Source organism: Dinoponera quadriceps, unplaced genomic scaffold, assembly GCF_001313825.1.
Source record: "Dinoponera quadriceps isolate SergipeBrazil2010 unplaced genomic scaffold, ASM131382v1 scaffold227, whole genome shotgun sequence".
Classification (NCBI taxonomy): domain Eukaryota; kingdom Metazoa; phylum Arthropoda; class Insecta; order Hymenoptera; family Formicidae; genus Dinoponera; species Dinoponera quadriceps.
The window spans coordinates 254,214-272,350 of record NW_014554456.1 but is presented as its reverse complement, the minus strand read 5'-3'; the positions used below and the strand labels follow the sequence as shown (position 1 = coordinate 272,350).

The window sequence follows — 18,137 nt, the reverse complement described above, 5'->3', positions numbered from 1 at the left end:
GATACAGTATCGATACATCGGGGAAATCGAGTTTTCTTCCCACAGATTGCGGGGGAAAACTGCCTATTTTTCTGGGAGAAATCATGATTCCCCTACGTATCAACACTGTATCGCCCAATTCCAGTCCGTACGATCGCGCGTGTGTGTGTCTCTATATCGTGTGTACGTGTATGTGTGTACATGTGTGTGTTGCATGTAGACACCGTGTATCAGTGTGTCTCGCTGTTCATTTATAATCCTAATTAGCGTATCATTACAAAATCTTACAACTATTCAACAAAAACCAATCTTGTAACAACTCTTATCTACTTGTTCGTCTTTCGCATACACGCCCCCTCTCTCTCTCTCTCATTTGACCTCACATTCCGCTCGTCATCCACGCGAGAAAGTCTTTCACGCGCGCGCACTCTCGAAGCGCGGAATTTTCACGCGGGAGGGCAACGCGAGTCGCCCCACCAAGTCGCCTCGTCAGTTATCGGCACCGTTCCTCGCTTCGTCTGTCACACACACAGCTATTATCGATTACGCATCATCGCTGCGCATCGAGGCGGTCTGCAGGAGAAAAAGCGCGCACACAGGCGGCAAAGTGGCCTTTCGCGAGCGGTCTTCTGAACTTTTTACACTTTGCTCTCTCCTCTCGAATTCTACACGTCTCGTGCGCTCATCCCGACACAACCACGCGCATATGTGTGTGTGTGTGTGTGTGTGTGTGTGATATTTCTCATGTTCGATAAAATCCACTCAGAATTTCTTCACGCTGATTTAGCTCCCACATACTGTATACATACAGTACTGTAATCCCGTAGATTATACATTTAGTATACGGAACTAAATTATTCGGTATTTATTAAATTAAATTATTTGCTATTGCAGTAATCAAATATTTCGTCGGCAAATATTCACCAAATTTTCGGTAATTTTTACCCTTTTTTCAATGTTACAGCCAGAATCTCGGGAAGGAGCGCAGAGAGAGAGAGAGGGAGAGAGAGGAAGAGAGAGTGTCGTGCGCGCTCTTTTCCGCCGCAGACGCATCCGGATATCCCGGATATCCGGTCGAGCGCGAGATTGCCGGGTTGAGTACGTTCGAAGTTCGCACAAAAATAACGCGGGCAAATCGCCAGACCTCCCGTGAGGCAACGCGCATCCCTCTTCGGTTTGCTTCTCGCGCGCACGCAAAAGGGAACGGTCTCGACGTTTTAACGACACTTCGAGAGTGGAAACGAGAACGACGCGGCGAGAAGAGGCCGGGGATTCGCGCGATGGAGGACCGTCAACGTCGCTTCAACGTCGAAGCGCGGCCGCCGCCGTTAATCGTCTCCGGCCTCTCTCCGGCCGCGTGCAAACGCGAAATCATCGGCCATCACTAATCGACGTCGCTGCTGCATTAATCGGACAGCTACGGGTAGTTTTAATTATGTAACGAGAAGCGGTTAGAACAGTCGCGATAACCTTCGGTCTCCCTACCAGAGTCTTAGATGTTAGAAAGAGAAACGACATTGAATGGAATTGATTGTTCGATCGGTTTGCCGGAAGCGCACGATTAATTGTAATTTTTTGTTTTTTTCGTAAAGCTTACCTTTTTTTTTAATTTTTTTTTCGGAGCAACGACACACCGACTGGTTTTTCCGGAACGGATATAAAAAAATTCTTAAAATAGTAAAATTATAAAATGGATAAAAATATATTATTAGGATATTAACAAATTTATGATTTAAAATAATATTTAATGAATTGATTTCAATAAAATTATAAAGAAAACTAAAAGAATATGAATTGATTCAAATAAAAAATTAATATAAGAAGAGTAACGGTATTAAAAATAAATAAATTAAATATAGAGTTGAATTTAAAAATTGAGGATATTTTATCGTTAGAAATTAATCTGGAAAAATATAGAAAAGTAACTAAAAGACCTCTAATTATAATAAGAAATATAATAATTGAAAATAAAAAAATTTGATTTTCAAAGAGAGATATAAAAACATAGAATTGAATTAAAAATAATTATTATTAATAATAAAAATTGGGTGAAAAAAAATTAGAAAAAAAAAGACGCGGAATATTCGCGCTGTGGTTCTCGCGGATCTCGCGAAATTCGCGAGGAATCGCGAAGTGTGACCGTTCTGTTTCTTCGTAAGTGGAAAATCTTCCGAAGTTCACGAATGTGGAGCTTTCGAAATATTTACGGAGGACTTTGCTCTCATCGTTCTGATCGCCAGCTCGGAGAAACGGCAGAAATATTAGAGACTGGTATGCGCTCGGTTATCCTGCGAATTTTGCGCTGTGAATTTTATCTTCCGATTCGCCGAAAAATAAATTGTAAAATTGTAAAATTACGGAATTTCAAGTGTAGTTTAGCCAAGTGAAAAGTACGGATTAAATAATTTATTTGACGGTCGTCGGCACTTAGCCGGCATTGCGATACTATCGTGGCGACATTTTCTACCAACCTATCAAGTAGCACGTAAAGTTTATTGCACAAAATGTTTCCTCTAACTAATCAAGTTGTGTGTAAAATGTAATGAAACGTCTTTGAAAAGTTAGTCGTACAGCTAATGGCAGCCGATGAAACAAAGTGAAAGACACATATGTCGAATTTTTTACATTTTTACATTTTTACATATTCCATTAAGATATGCGTGTGAGAAATATTACATACGTTGATCACGTTAAATTATAATTTCTTGGCGTACTTATATAAATTATATAAATTGTTCATGCCATGCCTGATCGTTATTGAAACTAACATTTCGCAAAAATTCACGTCGAGAAGAAAGAAAATCCGGACGAAAACTCGAACGCGCGAAGAGAACTTCACGTGCGAATTTCTCGTGAATGCTCGAGCGTTGCGTCGTCGCATTTGCTTATCAATCAGCAAAAGCTTGACATCACAACGTATCCCAACTAAAGCGCAATCCATAACGACAATTTGAGCCTCCCTCCTCCTTATCTCCATGGAAAAAAACGGCGTATTTTCGATGCATCGAATTCAATGTGGCTTCTCCCCACTCGATTCCACCCCCTTCTATCTAAGACTCTAATCGTTGCGAATACACCTCTCCCCCCCTCTCCCACCCTTTCTCGACGAATCGAGATCGTCGATCGCGACTTATTTCGTTATTATTACCATTATACTGCTAGCAATTACCGAGATAATAATAGTAATCGATGTCGATGCGGCTGTACCTCGTTTATTCGTATAAGAAATATTCAAGATAAAAAATATCGACAAGTTGACACACATACATACGGTAAGATACCTTAGAAAAGATATGTAACTGACGCAGAGCGAGAGTGAGTATTCCTCCTTTCGCGACAAGTAAATCCCAGCCCCTCCTTCTTCCCTAGAAAATATACCGGGTGAGACTCCGACGAGTGGACAAGCGGCGGTCGACGACGATCGTCGTATCCCCTTCGAGTTCCGGTTACGATCACACGCACCAGCGTGTTTCTGGCGCCGAGAGAGACACGCAACCATAATAAGGTGGTGGTGGCGGTGATGACGATAACAGGGCGATGTTCTCGGCGACAGTGGTCGTAGTTTCCGCTTCCTCTTGTCCAGGTCGAGCTTCGCCGGTCGACCTTCGGGATGATCGCGTACGATCCCACACGGCGGAGTCGGAAGAAAGGAAAATAAGAGAGCGGGAATCCCCGATCCTCTCAGCACGAGGAGGAGAGAAATCATATGTCGACGCGATGCTCGGGCGATCTACGGGGAGCGTTTAACGGGAACTGAAGACGACGAAAGTCTCTCTCGGGGAGGTCGGCCGTCGTCCGGCCGAAAAGGCTCCTTGGACGGCCGTTCGGCGGGTTTCGGGAGCTCCCGGGACTTCCTGGGGGCGAACCGGGTCACCAACGGCATCCTCTCGGTCGAACCTCGCCCCGAGCTCTCTCTTCTCCGCTCGCGACACGCGGCTGGATACACACACACATCGGCGGATTACATGACGACGCACTTCTCCTTGAGTCTGATCGCGTGGTTGCTCTGCACCGGCTGTAACGACACCGAGCGGTTCTTCTCGAGGGTGAGCAGGTCCCGGAACAGAGTGTCGACGTTGTGATTCGTCTTGGCGGAGGTCTCGAGGAAGCCGCAGCCCCAGTTAGCAGCCTCGGCCGCACCCTCGCTCATCGATACCTCTCGAACAGAAGGGCTCTCGTCGCACTTGTTGCCGACCTACAGCGCGGAACAAGCACACGGTGTCGCTGAGAGGATGACAGATCGGGCGGATCGTCCTCGGGAGGGGCGAGGAAGTCAGGATCAGGCACGATCTCGCGTGGAAGCGCGTTCCTCGTGCACGGATAAACAAAAAGCAGCTCCCACGAAAACTACACTGATAAAAAGGACTGGTAATACTTACCAAATGCAATTAGTTTTTTTAGAGATTGCGACGAGAATATTTAGTAATTGTTGCGAAATTTGATATTAATTACCGAGTATTTAGTTCGCCCGGCAGTATAAACGACTTTTATTCAGAGGTGAATCAACTAAATAAATTAATTAAATTAAATGAAATTAAATAAAATTGAATAAATTAGTAATTACCAGCATATATTTAACATCTGTTATTAAACGTTTAATTATTATTGTTAAATGTTTGGTAAGTGATACAAAATCATTCACTTCCATTCTTAAAAAATATTTGGTAACTATTAGTAAACATTTATGACTCCTATCTCTTTCTCTCTCCTCTTTCTCCGTCTCTCTCTTCCTTTTACTCACTCACTCTTTATTCTCTTTCTCTTTCTTCATACAAGGATACATTTTAAAGACGAGACATAAAGATACGAGAGCTTGTAGGACTTATCGGTTTCTACTTGATCATTGAAGTAAAACAGCACGGATTGCGGTCAATAGTCGAATGGAGGTGACTACAAGGTCGAAGCTAAGAAGGATTTCTTCACATATGAAGTGAAAAAAGTATCATCGAAATGAAATAGAAATGTCAAGTTATCTTAAGATAATTTACGTAGAACGATAGAATTTCTTTTGGCAAAATGATAATTACTGAAAATAATTTTCCTTACGGACTAGATGTTTAGTAATGGTTACCAAATATATCTCATTTCTAGCTATCAAAATTTGGTATTAATTACCAAAATTTAGTTTAATGATCTAAATGTATAGTTCAAGCGACTAAATCTTGATTCTTAAAACTATATATTTACTTCATCCGATCAAATTATTTCGTAACTGTTGCCGAACGTTTAGCCCGCGATGTTTCATCGAATTATTTAGTAATAGTTACCAAATATTGTTATATATTACCAAATCCTTCTTTCAGCGCACCTTTCATCCCGCTCGGCCGGCTTCGTTCACTTCACTCTCCAAGATGAATCTCGGAGAGCTTCGTCCGGTTACACAGACGTCATGCATATCTGATGCCGTCAATGCTTGTCAAATGGTGGGTATTCGAATTTCATGAGCTCGTAGCATCGAGTCACGGTGGTCAACGCGTTAAATATAAAGAAGAAAACAGGATCGAGTCGGAGGATCTCTTGGATTCTTCCCGAAACGCGAATCAAAACCGGAAGGGATTTCCGGGCTTGCCGGCATCGCTTGCTGCGAACGAGTATGCTTACCAGCATAATTGGTATCTGCGAGATATCCTGGCCCTTCAGTTCCCTTATCACGGCCCAAATCGGTCGCAGTTCCTCGAGACTTTGCCGGGAGCACACCGAGTACACCAAGATGAAGGCGTGACCTTTGCTTATGGAGAGCCGTTGCATAGCGGGAAACTGATGGGATCCCGTTGTATCCGTGATTTGAAGTGTGCATATGTTTTTATCGCAACTTATCACCTGTGAAATAGTCATAAGTTTCACGGCCCTCGTGAATCCGGTCCGTGCGATTATGCTAGGATCGAATCGAACCAATCAACTCGGATCGCAAATAAATCGAATCTGGCCTGTTATTCTGTACACACATCTATCGAGCGCTATCCGACCAGTAAGTGCCGTTGCGCAGTTTCTTTTTTTTTTTTTAATTATATAGATGCACAGTATAAACACATATAGTTGCGACAGCGCTGGGAAATTGAGGGTTCGATTTTCTTCTGCGCATGCGTTGGCTGTAAAACCAAGAATATGGCGGACTGCCATAGCAACACCGGCGAGTAAGACAGCACAACTGAATGTGTAACACGTTTAATAATATTTATACTATAATCGTAATATAAAATGAATGTGAGAGGTGGTATCTCGTGTATGCCTGCTACGTGCAAAAATATTTGTGGACGAAGAGAAAATGAAATAAGTTTCTTCCCATCTCCAAAGGATAGCGAAAATATGTTAAGGTTACGTAAAAAGTTATTACGTATATATAGTGATTAGTGAATTAATATTTATGGACCTTAAAAGCTTCTATATAATCATATACAGAATTTCTCTGAATACAATTACTTTACGCGAAACACTACGTCTCTTGATGCCGTTCATATTCAGCGTCCATACAACCCTCAACATGGCTGACAGTCACGTGACTGATAACCACTGACATCAAAGAAGCCGACAGCTACTGTCGCAACTGTACATAAACTGTAATAGATGTGTACAGAAAATACAGTCCTTGAGCACTTATTATGTAACTATTCAGAAAGGTTTCCGACAGAAATCGCTCAATTATTCCCTAGAAAATACAATAAATCACCAGGAAATGACTAAACGATTCCGATCGGTAATCTTTCCGTATAGTTCCATAACAGGTACTCCGACTACAGATCCTGGGAAAAAAAGGTCACATATGAAATTTGCTTATATATGACTATATACAAAGTGTCCCAAACTAATCTCGGTTCCCGTGATGTGCAAGTAGAACGGGTGACACTGAGCAGAAAAGTCCTATACCATTATGCAAATAACACGCAAAATTTCGAGTTATCATTGATTGAAAATGGCCATGTATAGAGGCTTCTTTAATTAATAACTCAACAATTTGCATGTTATTTGTAAAATGGTGAGAGACTTTTTGTTCCGAATGGTCTGATCTACAACTATTGTACCTAATAACAAGTTCAAGGTCCGAGGATTAAAGTCCAATATACCGATGTCTGTCGTTAGATACAATAATCGTCATATATTTGTAGATCAGGCCACTCTGAACAAAAAAGTTCTGTACCGTTTTGCAAATAACACACACATTTTTGAGTTATTGATTAAAGAAGCGTCTATAAATAACGATTTTCAATGATTAATAGCTCGAAATTTTGCTTTTCTGATCAGTTTCATTCGTTCTACTTATACGTCGCAGAAACCGAGATTAATTTGGGACACCCTATATAATCATATATGTCCACACGAAGAAATACTGTTATTTACGAATTATATGCAAATACAATCGAAGTAAATGGCTTTTGGTTACTTGTGTTACCGACAGCACATAAATATCGATATTTAATTAAGTGACGTAACGTCATTTTTTTCTTTCGTATAGACATATATGATCATACATGTAACCATATGCATGGGCAAAATTCATATACGATTTTATATAATTATATATAATTGCATATAATCATTTTTTCCCGGGATATCACGAAAGCATGCGGAAAGTTTTCCGATCGAAATAATTCTGTTCTCCCCAGAAAATGCAACGAAAAAATAAATCTAGGGAATAACGATCCCGATCAGAGTAATTCTGTTACTCTCGAGAACGCAACAAGAAATTTAGGAAATAGCTGAACCACTTCGATCGGAATAGTTCAGTCATCTCCTAGATTCCAGTTTGTTGCATTTTTTGAGGAAAACGGAATTATTCCGCGATCGGGAATCTTTCCGAACAGTTTCCATAATACTTATTTTGCATCTTTCATTCGACTGGAAGTTTCCATTCGGTTCGATTCGGACGCCCAGCTGAACAGCTGAATCGAATTGGACCGCCTCCAGCCAAATGCCAGAACCGAGTTTCGCGCGATTCCATCGACAATATATCGACAATATATCGGCACATTTCTCGTCGCGCACACAGCGAGAGTCCCACCAGCGGCGTCATTGCATCAAATGTGCACACATAACTCCTTGCGCATATATGTGTGCGTGTGTGTACCTTGAATTTCGCGAAGTTACATGTGTATGGACAAAACGGGCATGACACTTTCTTTTTTATGAATTTCGCAACGCATTTCGTGTCCAATAGAAAAAATATATTTCTCGGGAATTACTGGAAAAACAAATTCTACCATTGAACGCGAAATGCGTTGCGAAATTCGTAGAAATTTCGTTGTAAAGTAACGCAAATATTGTGTTAAAAATTAACATAAAACTAATACGTTGAATTGTAAAATATGTTATTTTAACATTTACACATATTAATTATTAGATATCGATACAACACAAAATGTTGATAATATGAATACAATATGTTAAATTAAGATAATTTAAACACAATATGTTAAATTAACATATACGGATATGTTAGAAGTTTTACACAAAAATTTTAACAAGGACTGATTTTTACCACAAATATGAACTGCTTTTTTTCGTGTGATAGCTAGCGTGTTAAGATACTTCAAGTTTGCTTGATAAAACTCCGTTCTGCCGTCAATATTTCTGGAGATGTACGTCTATCAGAATTGACGCGCCTCGCCTGGTATATACATATGTACGTATGTCTATATATATATACCGAGATTAGTTTGGGACACCCTGTATATAAAATACACGGAAGGTCACATACGGGAGATCGCTGGCGAAATAGTCGCATCGTGATGGCATGGTGTCACAGACATAATTGAGCTGCTGTCACGTTGCCATCACTCGAGAAACGCAAATAACTATATATTGCAAATCTTGCGTTATCGGGCTGCTTCGAGAACACACTCATCGTGTGCGAATCAAATCACCCACGATGAACGGGGGTGTCATCGTGCGGTGATAATTGACGCGATAATTTGAGCACATCCTGCCGTTGACTTATCACGTGCTTTTATCATTAGGCGATATATGATTATACGTTAATTTGTTGCACGAAATATAAGATCGTCACACAATATGACGTGTAACCTTAAAGCTCCGGAATAGTCGCTGCGACTGTCCTTCTTTAAGGGGGGAGCCTGGTTTACAAACTTAAAATGTTTGCTTTTTCTTTTTTGCATAAATCGATAGTAAAACCCGCATCGAAAACTTTAAATGCGTTTTTCTCGAAATCACGTCTTTCAAATTTGTATAACGTCTCAGAAAAAATATTTGACCGACTCACCTTTTACAAAGTTTTTTAGCTAGCTAATAACCTACTCCTTGATAAACGAAAAACGTTTTTAAAAAAATGTAACTAAACAATTGTTTTTTTCATAAAGAAGTCGAAAATTTCTCATTAAAATCGCAAGTTTTTTCTTAAACTCAAGCAATTTTTTTAATTCTGCACTTTTTCTTGACTTTCTTAGTTTATTTAGAGTAACATTTCGTAAAGATTAATAGAAAATTTTGGTTTTTCATTTCAGATAAAAATTAGATCCGCTAGACTTTACACAAAATAACAACTTCGGCTGCGCCGTGCTTTTAAATATATTGAAATATAACAATGTAAAATAGCGTCTTTTTAATAAAAAAAATATATTTGTATTGTATACAGATGTCATAAAGCAACCCTAAAATTATGTATGTATCCTCTTAGTGGTTGCTGAGATAAAATTTCGCGAAAATCGTCGTTTTTTCGGCGTCTTAAATCAGGTTCTCCTTTAATGATGTCAGAAGTGAGAAAACGCATGCCGAAATTTTCTGCGTTACACTTTCAAACGAAAAGACGTATTCGCAAAATAACAATATTTGCGATCAATTCAGTAAATTGATTAAAATCGATTAAAATTAGACAAACACTTTTCTTTTTTACTTGAACGATCAATTAAGTACTCGTAAAATCAACATCGACGAAATCCTGAGAAAAGAGGTTGGAACAGAAGATTCTATCCCGAGTCGAAATTTTGGCCCTGTATTAAATCTTTAATTAAGTCTAAATTCTACAACATAGTAGGAGCTGAGATAGTAAAATAAGTTCAATTTCAATTCTAATAATATAATATAACCCCTCACTTTGACCCTGATTATAATCTTAAATTTCCATTTTCGCTGTTTTAGCGTTAAAATATTATAAAATGGTGAAGGTAGCGTTAAAATTCAATCTATAGAATTGAAGGTTCGAAAGAGAAGTTAAAAAGTACCGATATCGTCGAAGTGAGTTTTTATTAGTCTATATAGATCGTTTAAATAAGCGCAAACTATTCTTAAGAGCGTCAGAGTATCGTCGAAATTTCGACTCGGGATGTCAGATTTTTCTACCATTATTTATCGATTCAGTCGTCGACTCACCTGTCTGTAAGTGTCCTCGATGGTCGGTATGTAGGACTCGCGGAAAGATCCTTTCACGAAACGCAGCACGAGCGAACTCTTGCCGACGCCGCCCGCCCCGAACACGACCACGCGATAGTCGTTGCTTTGCTCTGGCATCCTGACATCTGCCGTCCCGGCGACGTAAACCCCCGGCACTCGGGGTCCCTTGTGTGCGAGGAAAGAGAGAGAGCGAGAGAGAGAGAGAGAGAGAGAAGACACGATGTAAAAGTAAGAAAAGAAAGTACTTGGACGATGATGAAAAGAATAAGGAACAGGGAATTAAATACGGAGAATCGGAAACAGAGAATTAAATTTCGACGTGTATGGTAAAAAATTTTGTGCTAATTTCACGGTCCAACCAAATTTCTGTGTTGATTTAACCCAAGATGAATATGTTAAGAAGTAACGCACATATTACTTAGAAAATTACATAATACGAGAAACGTGATACTTTTTGACACTATTTGAAAGTAAATTCTATGTTAAATCGACATTTATAATGTCAAATGAAACACAAATACTATTCTCACGCATCGAGAAACAAATTTGATTTTTCAATTCTTTTTCATCGCATTGTTTTTAGAGTATCGTCAATGATTTTGTCTAAAATATTCTTAATCATATCAGCTGTTTAAATGATACAATTAACAAAATCAATATCACATTGAATGTTGTTTAATATATTTACAATTTTTTTTTAATAATTATTTCTTACGAACTTTTAAATATGCTTTTCCATCGAAAATAAGCGATAAAATAATGCTTTTAAATTTATATCTTCATTCGTTAGAAATACTGTCATAAGATACTTGATGTGTTTATTTCGTTACTTAAATATTAATTATTATTAATTATACTTTATATGTTTATTTCGTTATTAAATATTAATTAATTTTTTTCATTTCTACTCATTTCTTCAAAAAGTAACGAGTGAATTTATATCTACAATGCCCCCAAGTAATAATAAATTATAAAACAATTGATAATATACTATAATTTGTTAATAATAGTGACTTTTAATTGGAGTCTGAAGTCTCCAGGTGATCGTTTACGTAAAAAAAAATAAGGTGACTACATCCGGGTTAATCGAAGACCGCTAGATTTAAAAGAACTCGGCGTGTGTCGACTCGATTCAAAGTTGTGCAAACCGATTGCACAATATCGGCGACCCGCACTCGGTCGCTCGTTCGCTGTCTGACACTCTACGATCATTTACAAGTTTTACAGTTATTTCTCCCTCGATCTTATTTTTCGACCTTATTTCTTATTCAATCTTAACAGTTGCCATTTATTAATTTTCTATACACTATTTGTGTTATTTTATTTCATTGCTTGACATATTCACTTTGTGTTAAATTAACAGAAAAATTTGTGAACGAACCGTTTGGGATGTGTGAAATGTGTTGGAATTTAACACAAAATATTTCATTGTATAATAGCATTTAGAAGTTGTCGGTTTTAACCTTCGAAATGTCCAATGATCATCAATGTACAAACCGACAGTCGGATTAAAGTCGATCGTAAAAGCGATGATCTCGTTCTAAAATGTTGTTATTTACATCTTATTCTATATATTCCTTTTATCGCCTTTCAAATCGTAACTTATTTCTAACATTTTATTTCCTAATTCCTTATATTTAATTTCTCGTTCCTCATTTTTTTCATTATAAGTTCGGTGAGAGGGAGGGGAAGAGGGAAAGAGAGAAAGATACCGAGAGAAATTTCACTAAAATTAGTTACTTTCGACCTCAACTGTATCTTTCTTCCAGTTTTAATCCAAAAAATAGCAGCAGCAATATGCATATATAACGTTATTATCATTGACAAGCCACAACATTGTAGCAACCCTTGTCAGACAAACAATTGTCTTAAATATAATTTTTTTCTCTTATGCGAGTATAGTTGCAACGAATACCAATTTTTTTTTTAATGTTGAGGTGTGCGGAGAGGGAGGGAGAGAGAGAGAGAGAGAGAGTGTGTATGCAGCCATTCTGCGAATCAACCCCCTCGCAACCCTCGGTTGCCGCTCGATCTGTCTTACGACACGCGAGGATATATAGGATGTTCTGGAATCAATCGAGGTATTCTTTCAATCACAGGAATCTCATTAAGTCGGTTATCAATTCAGAGACCATTTTCCAGCGGCGAAAATGTGGCGAAGAGGAAAGATCATTCAATTCAAATCGTTCCTTTCGCTCTTTAATTACCACGTGTCTCTCAAATCCAATCACGAGGTTTACTCGGGGATGATTCGCAATTTGATTTACCCTGGTAGAAATTTCGTGCAGTTTTTAAACGATTAATGAACAGTTATATTAACTGTTGCCTAGTAACTGGCATATAAAACTGTTGGGATCCTAATTAAGATGTGATGATATGTCCTGTAGTTACTGGGCGCAAAAGATGTGCAAAATCTGAACTCATTTACTGACCAAAAAACTGAGCAATAATTGACAAAAAACTTATTCAATTGATTGATGAGCAAATTTATTGCTCATAAAATAGGCAGTTTTATGCTAGTAATAATGGATATTGTGTGCATGCTTGCTTACTGTAAGTAATTTCAAGGTTAATAAAAATCGTCGTACAGTCGTAGACATAAAAGTTATCTGATTTTTTGTAATAAGTTCCAGAACATAACTGAACGAACCAATAAGAAGCTTATTTCTGAGAAAACTATTCTCTCATTGGATCATTTTTAGGTTGCCAAACTTATTACAAAAAGTTGGATAACCTTTATGTCCACGATTGTACTGGAAATCTAAGGTACGTTTCTAAGATAGTCCGATGTGTTCTCGTCGCAATACAATTATGCTTGCTTTATGTTCCGCTACGTGTTCACTCATTCTTTATGTAGTTTTACGAATCGTCTTTGAACAATAAATTTAATACAATTTAATATAATATAATTTTTATCATTGCGCGTGCGTGTGGTATAGAACTTAACGAAACTCTGTTTAGTCCTTTTCCAGTTTTCGCGCAGTTTCGATACGTCTATGAAATGCAGTGATATTAGAAAATAACCGGACAATCGCCAATGCAAACTGCAAACATATTTTTACCAAGAAAACTGCCTCCAAGTACTGAACGAAACTCTAATCGTGCTCTTGTCTATTTCCTACACAGTGTTGGTGCAATTAATGCGAATATAGTAATACTAGACAGTAACTGATTGTCTAGTAAAACTGCACAGATTTCAACCAGGGGGCTTCTTTCTTCTCGATGCGCCGAGAGAAATCGGCTCCGCGCCGGAATCGGCAATCGACAGATCCGCGGCAAGAAGAGAGCGGTGGTTTCGCGACATCCCGTGTAAACGCGTGCGCGCTCACGCAGCCTCCGCTTCGCCCACGTGACTAATAATCTGAACCCACGAAAGGTTATATCCGCCCTTCCGCGCTCTCGTGACGTATTCCTCGCGATGACGACACCCTCTCGCCCACGAAGCCGCGTTATGTCCGCGTACGCTGTCTCGTTGGGCTTCGCTCTGCAGNTGGGCTTCGCTCTGCAGCTCTCCTTTCCCCTCCCCCCCCCCCCCCTTCCCGCCCCTACGTCACACGATTTTTCGACTTTGTCCTCGACAATTTCGAACGGATATTTTAATCTAATTAATCCCGGAGTAATCTGTGATAGACTGTGATTGATCAATTCTTTAAGGCTTACAGTTTAAATTCTCATTGTAGACCCCGAATTTTATTCGAATGATCTCGCTCTCGACGAGCATAAACAGCGCCGGGCTGATTTCCGGAGGATTGCGGCAGATTTCATCATACGCACGGAGAGCTGAACACGTTGTGTCCTCGCCACGCGATCGACGATCACGTCACGACAGGTCGTCAAAGCCGCTGTGATCGTTTCGCGGCTCCACACTCAGTGGTCACAGTAAGCAACGATAACGTGACACCGTATCGATCGTCGGGAAACACACATCGCGACGCCTCGCGTACACTTACCCCCCGCGAATCAGGCCCCTCGATCAGCTTCGCCGAATTTCACCCCCCAGCAGCCCGAAATTGAAATATCGGTTCTACATTAAACCTTTGATTCTTTGACACAGTGGAAGCTGAGACAGCAAAACAGCTTCCATTTCAACTCTAATGATATAATTTATTGAACAGTAGATTGTTGTTATCTAGATTATGAAAATTGTAGATGATCATTACCTAAATTGTAAATTGTCATTATCTAGATACTGTAGATTATTATTACCTAGATTGTGTAGATTATTATATTGTTATTCAGATTATTTAATGTTATTTATTTATTCTATCTATATTTTGACTCCGATGATGTCTTAAGGTGGTTAGTCTGTCAAATTACTTCCTTAAATTTGTTACACAATATTGACCTGTTCTTTTTAGCTGTACTGATTCGAGAAATTTACGCACATTGAAGCATGATAATCTCGTACGTACGCTTTATATATTTCAATGTGTATGTACATTTCTTGAAATAGTGCAACGAGTTCAGCTAAAAAGAACAAATATATCGGAGTCGGATGCCGGAACGCAGCTGATAGAACGTTGAGAGAACTCGTTTTCGACAAAATAAATTCTCACTGGATTATCGGCCGCTGCGTTTTGACATCCTACTTTGATATACGACTTATCGTATAACAGGTCTTAAGAATCCTCGTGTAAATATTAGCTATATATTGATAGAAATATTATCCACACATTCGTAATGCTAGAGAACGCACGATTGATCATTCGGAAACTCGCGATTAAAGATGACATATGATGATTTTTATGTGTTCCTTCGGGTTAAAGTCCTGTTTTTAACTTCTATTTTTAGTTTCTTTACTTTCTCTCTTTATTTTCACTTATCTCTAATTATCTATGCACTTCTATTAGCTCGACTGGCGTATAAATAAAGAATTAATAAAAAATATAAAAATAAATATCTCTATGTTTCTATTATTATATGTATGTATGTTTTGATTTCACTTAAAATTAATATTTATTACTTAATTAAACAAAGTTATAGGGAAGTATGTTTCTTCGTTAAATAATAACCTTATGTAGGAGTCTTTTAAAACAGTCACTGAAAATCTGGCACCTTACGAACCGATTACTTTAAGTGGGGTCTGCAATGAGAATTTAAGATGTAAGACTTGAGAAATTGACCAACCACAGTCGAATTACAGAAGAAAACTTAATTGTGATTGGTCAATTTCTTAAATCTTACATCTGAAATTCTCGTGATTTCGCGTCGAAACGAGTTGCACAAAGTTGCAGCGTTGAAACTAAATCCGTAGAATTCAGGGTTCAAGTTAACGGGCGTCGATACCCGTCCGGGGTGCGTTTTATTAATTTACAAGCCACCCGAGGTGAAAAATTTACACCCAAGAGTGAGCACGAAGTATTCTTAGAAACGTCAGGGCAACATCAACATTCCGACTCGGCAGGATTCTCGCCAGCGTCGCAGAAATCCGTCACACGAAACCGTCGTAACCGTCGTGCACACTCCGGACGAACCCGCCAACGACGACGACGACGACGACGTGATTTTCACGACGAACGACTTCGTTGATCCCATGGAGACGCTCACCGACGACACGAGCGTCTTCGCACCGAGAGTTCGCTGAGAGAGCGGCACGGGGGAACGTCGTCCTTCGGCGAGGACGACGCGGCGGAGGCGCGTCGAACGCTGGTTAACTCGACAGCCGACGGACGGCCGCCTCGCGTCCTCCGGGTAGGCGCTCTTTTTCCTCGCGCTTTCCGTCGGATTGACGCGCAAGAAGCATCCCGAATATAGCGAATACAGGAAACCCGACGGTGAGGGGAATTGCGGACCCGGCAAGGCGGCGACGAAGAGTGCCTTCCAGCGGGGAACACGCAGTGTCACACAGTGTGAACACGAAGCTATTTCATTGTCTACATATTTATCCAAATTATCTACTAAGATGATATATAGCCAATAAAATAACACTTTCTGTGAACACTTTGTGTTCCTTGCTGGAAATCACCTGAAATCTGATCATCAGCGTTCGGAATTTTCTTAGCTTTATTTCGCAAGTTGTCGGAAGTTTTCTGCGCTGACATTGGATTATTCCTGATAGATCTGAAAGGACGATCTAATCCTCGGCTCTCGGGAAAAAAAACAGATCCAACAGTTGCAAATTAATTACGTTCCGCATGAACGTAGCCATTATTATGACGGTATCGACATAGTAGCGGCGTTCGTCGCATTCTCTCTCTCTCTCTCTCTCTCTCCCCCGGGCGATTGCGGCAGTCGCGTCAAATCGTTCTCGAGGTGCTCGACGTCGTCGCGACGCTACGCTTACGTTGCGTTACGCTGCGTGACGCGTCGCGCCGAGCACGTCACGGACGCTGCGCCGACGAGGAAGGACGACGAAGAACGGACAGACGGACGGGACGGGGAAAACGATCGGAAAAGAGGCACGGATAAGCGAGGGAAATGCGAGAAACGCGCGCGGGGATGTTATTCGCGAGTTAATAAAAACCTGCTGCTCCTGTAGAGCGCGACGGAGACGTCGAGCCCTTGTCCTCTTCTACCCTCTTCTTCCACCACCTCCTCCTCTTCTCTCCTGCTGTCTCTCTTGGGGCCTCTCGTCCCGGATCCCGGACAGGCGGCGCGCCGGATCGCGCTCTCTCGAAAACTCACGGACAGCAGCAGCAGCAGCAGCACCGAAACGGGTCAACCGGGGGCCGAACCGGACGACGGAGAAGGCGGCGGCGATCGCTTCTCCTCCTCCTCGCGTTGCCGTCGTCGTCGTATCACGCTCGCCTCGCGGATACCGGAGCACTCTCTCTCTCTCTCTCTCTCTTTTGTTACGACGTCGCTCGTTCGCTCGTCGTGCTCGCGTTAGTACGTTCGCTCGCTCGCTCGTCCCGTAACTGAGTGAGTGAGTGAGTGGGTGAGTGAGAGTGAGTGAATACGTGAGTGCGTTCGCCACCCCGACGAGAGTGCGCTGCACACACGGACGACGCACCCCGAGAGAGGGAGAGAGAGAGAGAGACGCACCCAGAGAGGGAGAGAGACCGACGTCGTCGTCTTTACTTGCTTGTAAGCTGAGCGAGAGAGCGCGCGGCGACGGTGGAGGCAAAACGGCTGAGCAGCGCGGAGAGAGCGCTGCGCGCCGTCACAACCCCCTGAAGTACGCGTCCCACCCGTTCTCGCTGTCGCTCGCTCGCGGCTACCTTCGCGGCGGTATTGCGCGCACAGGTGCGAGCCCAGCCGATGCGCGATGATCGTTTCACTTTCACGGCCGATTCTCACTCGTAGTCTCTCTCTCTCTCTCTCTCTCTTTCGTGAAGTCGCCACCGATTTCTCGCGAATTAATATATAACGTTGCGGGGCAAGTCGTGCCTCTCCCCCTCTCTCTCTCTCTCTCTCTCTTTCTTTCTCTTTCTCCCTTCGTCGGATACTTTTCAAGTCGGCTTGCCACTTTTTTTCGGCGCTTCGTCGAGCTCCGCACGCTCACGTGAACTTCGACGGTCACTCGAAGTGAAGATGAAGTACGCGCTGTTTGTGTGTGCTTGTATGAGCGTGTACCTGTGTGTGTGTGCGTGCAAACGTGCGCACTGCCGCGAAGAGCGCGGCGGAAAATCAATAGCGTCTCCGTGTGAGAGTGTGCGCGCCCGTTCATGCAGCGACGGCGCGACGGGACGGTCTTGCGTTTGTGTACTTCGGTCGCGAGGGGTGTGGAAGACGCGGAGGGAATTTGGCGAGAGACTGAATTCGCGGGGAAACGGACGCGAATGGAACCCTCGCTGCCGATTTTCGTGTTTTTCTCACAGTTTAATTACGTACCGGTTGCGACAGTAGCTGTCGGCTTCTTTGATGTCAGTGGTCAT

At 41.2% G+C, this 18,137-nt stretch overlaps 1 protein-coding gene across 2 annotated transcripts; it reads right to left on the bottom strand.

Moving 5' to 3' along the window:
- Positions 1 to 2,005: 2,005 nt before the first annotated feature.
- LOC106750422 (GTP-binding protein Di-Ras2) lies at positions 2,006 to 17,158 on the bottom strand. Of its 2 annotated transcripts, XM_014630757.1 has the most exons (4): positions 16,784 to 17,158; positions 10,300 to 10,485; positions 5,581 to 5,799; positions 2,006 to 4,174 (listed from the first exon to the last, which is right to left on the bottom strand). In XM_014630757.1, exons 2-4 carry the CDS (start codon positions 10,435 to 10,437, stop codon positions 3,941 to 3,943), a joined length of 591 nt encoding a protein of 196 aa, XP_014486243.1. In that variant the 5' UTR covers positions 10,438 to 10,485; positions 16,784 to 17,158; the 3' UTR covers positions 2,006 to 3,940. The 2 variants fall into 2 exon arrangements, with proteins under 2 accessions (XP_014486243.1, XP_014486253.1); XM_014630767.1 differs by lacking the exon at positions 16,784 to 17,158 and having other exon boundaries at positions 10,300 to 10,971.
- Between the last annotated feature and the right edge of the window lie 979 nt (positions 17,159 to 18,137).

Excerpts from the sequence above, each read along its gene's own strand:
- LOC106750422 (XM_014630757.1), bottom strand. The coding sequence starts at position 10,437 with ATGCCAGAGCAAAGCAACGACTATCGCGTGGTCGTGTTCGGGGCGGGC. Across the intron at positions 5,800-10,299 it reads TCGAGGACACTTACAGACAG|GTGATAAGTTGCGATAAAAA; the intron begins GTGAGTCGACGA and ends ACTATTTCACAG. Across the intron at positions 4,175-5,580 it reads CGCAGATACCAATTATGCTG|GTCGGCAACAAGTGCGACGA; the intron begins GTAAGCATACTC and ends TCCGCGCTGTAG.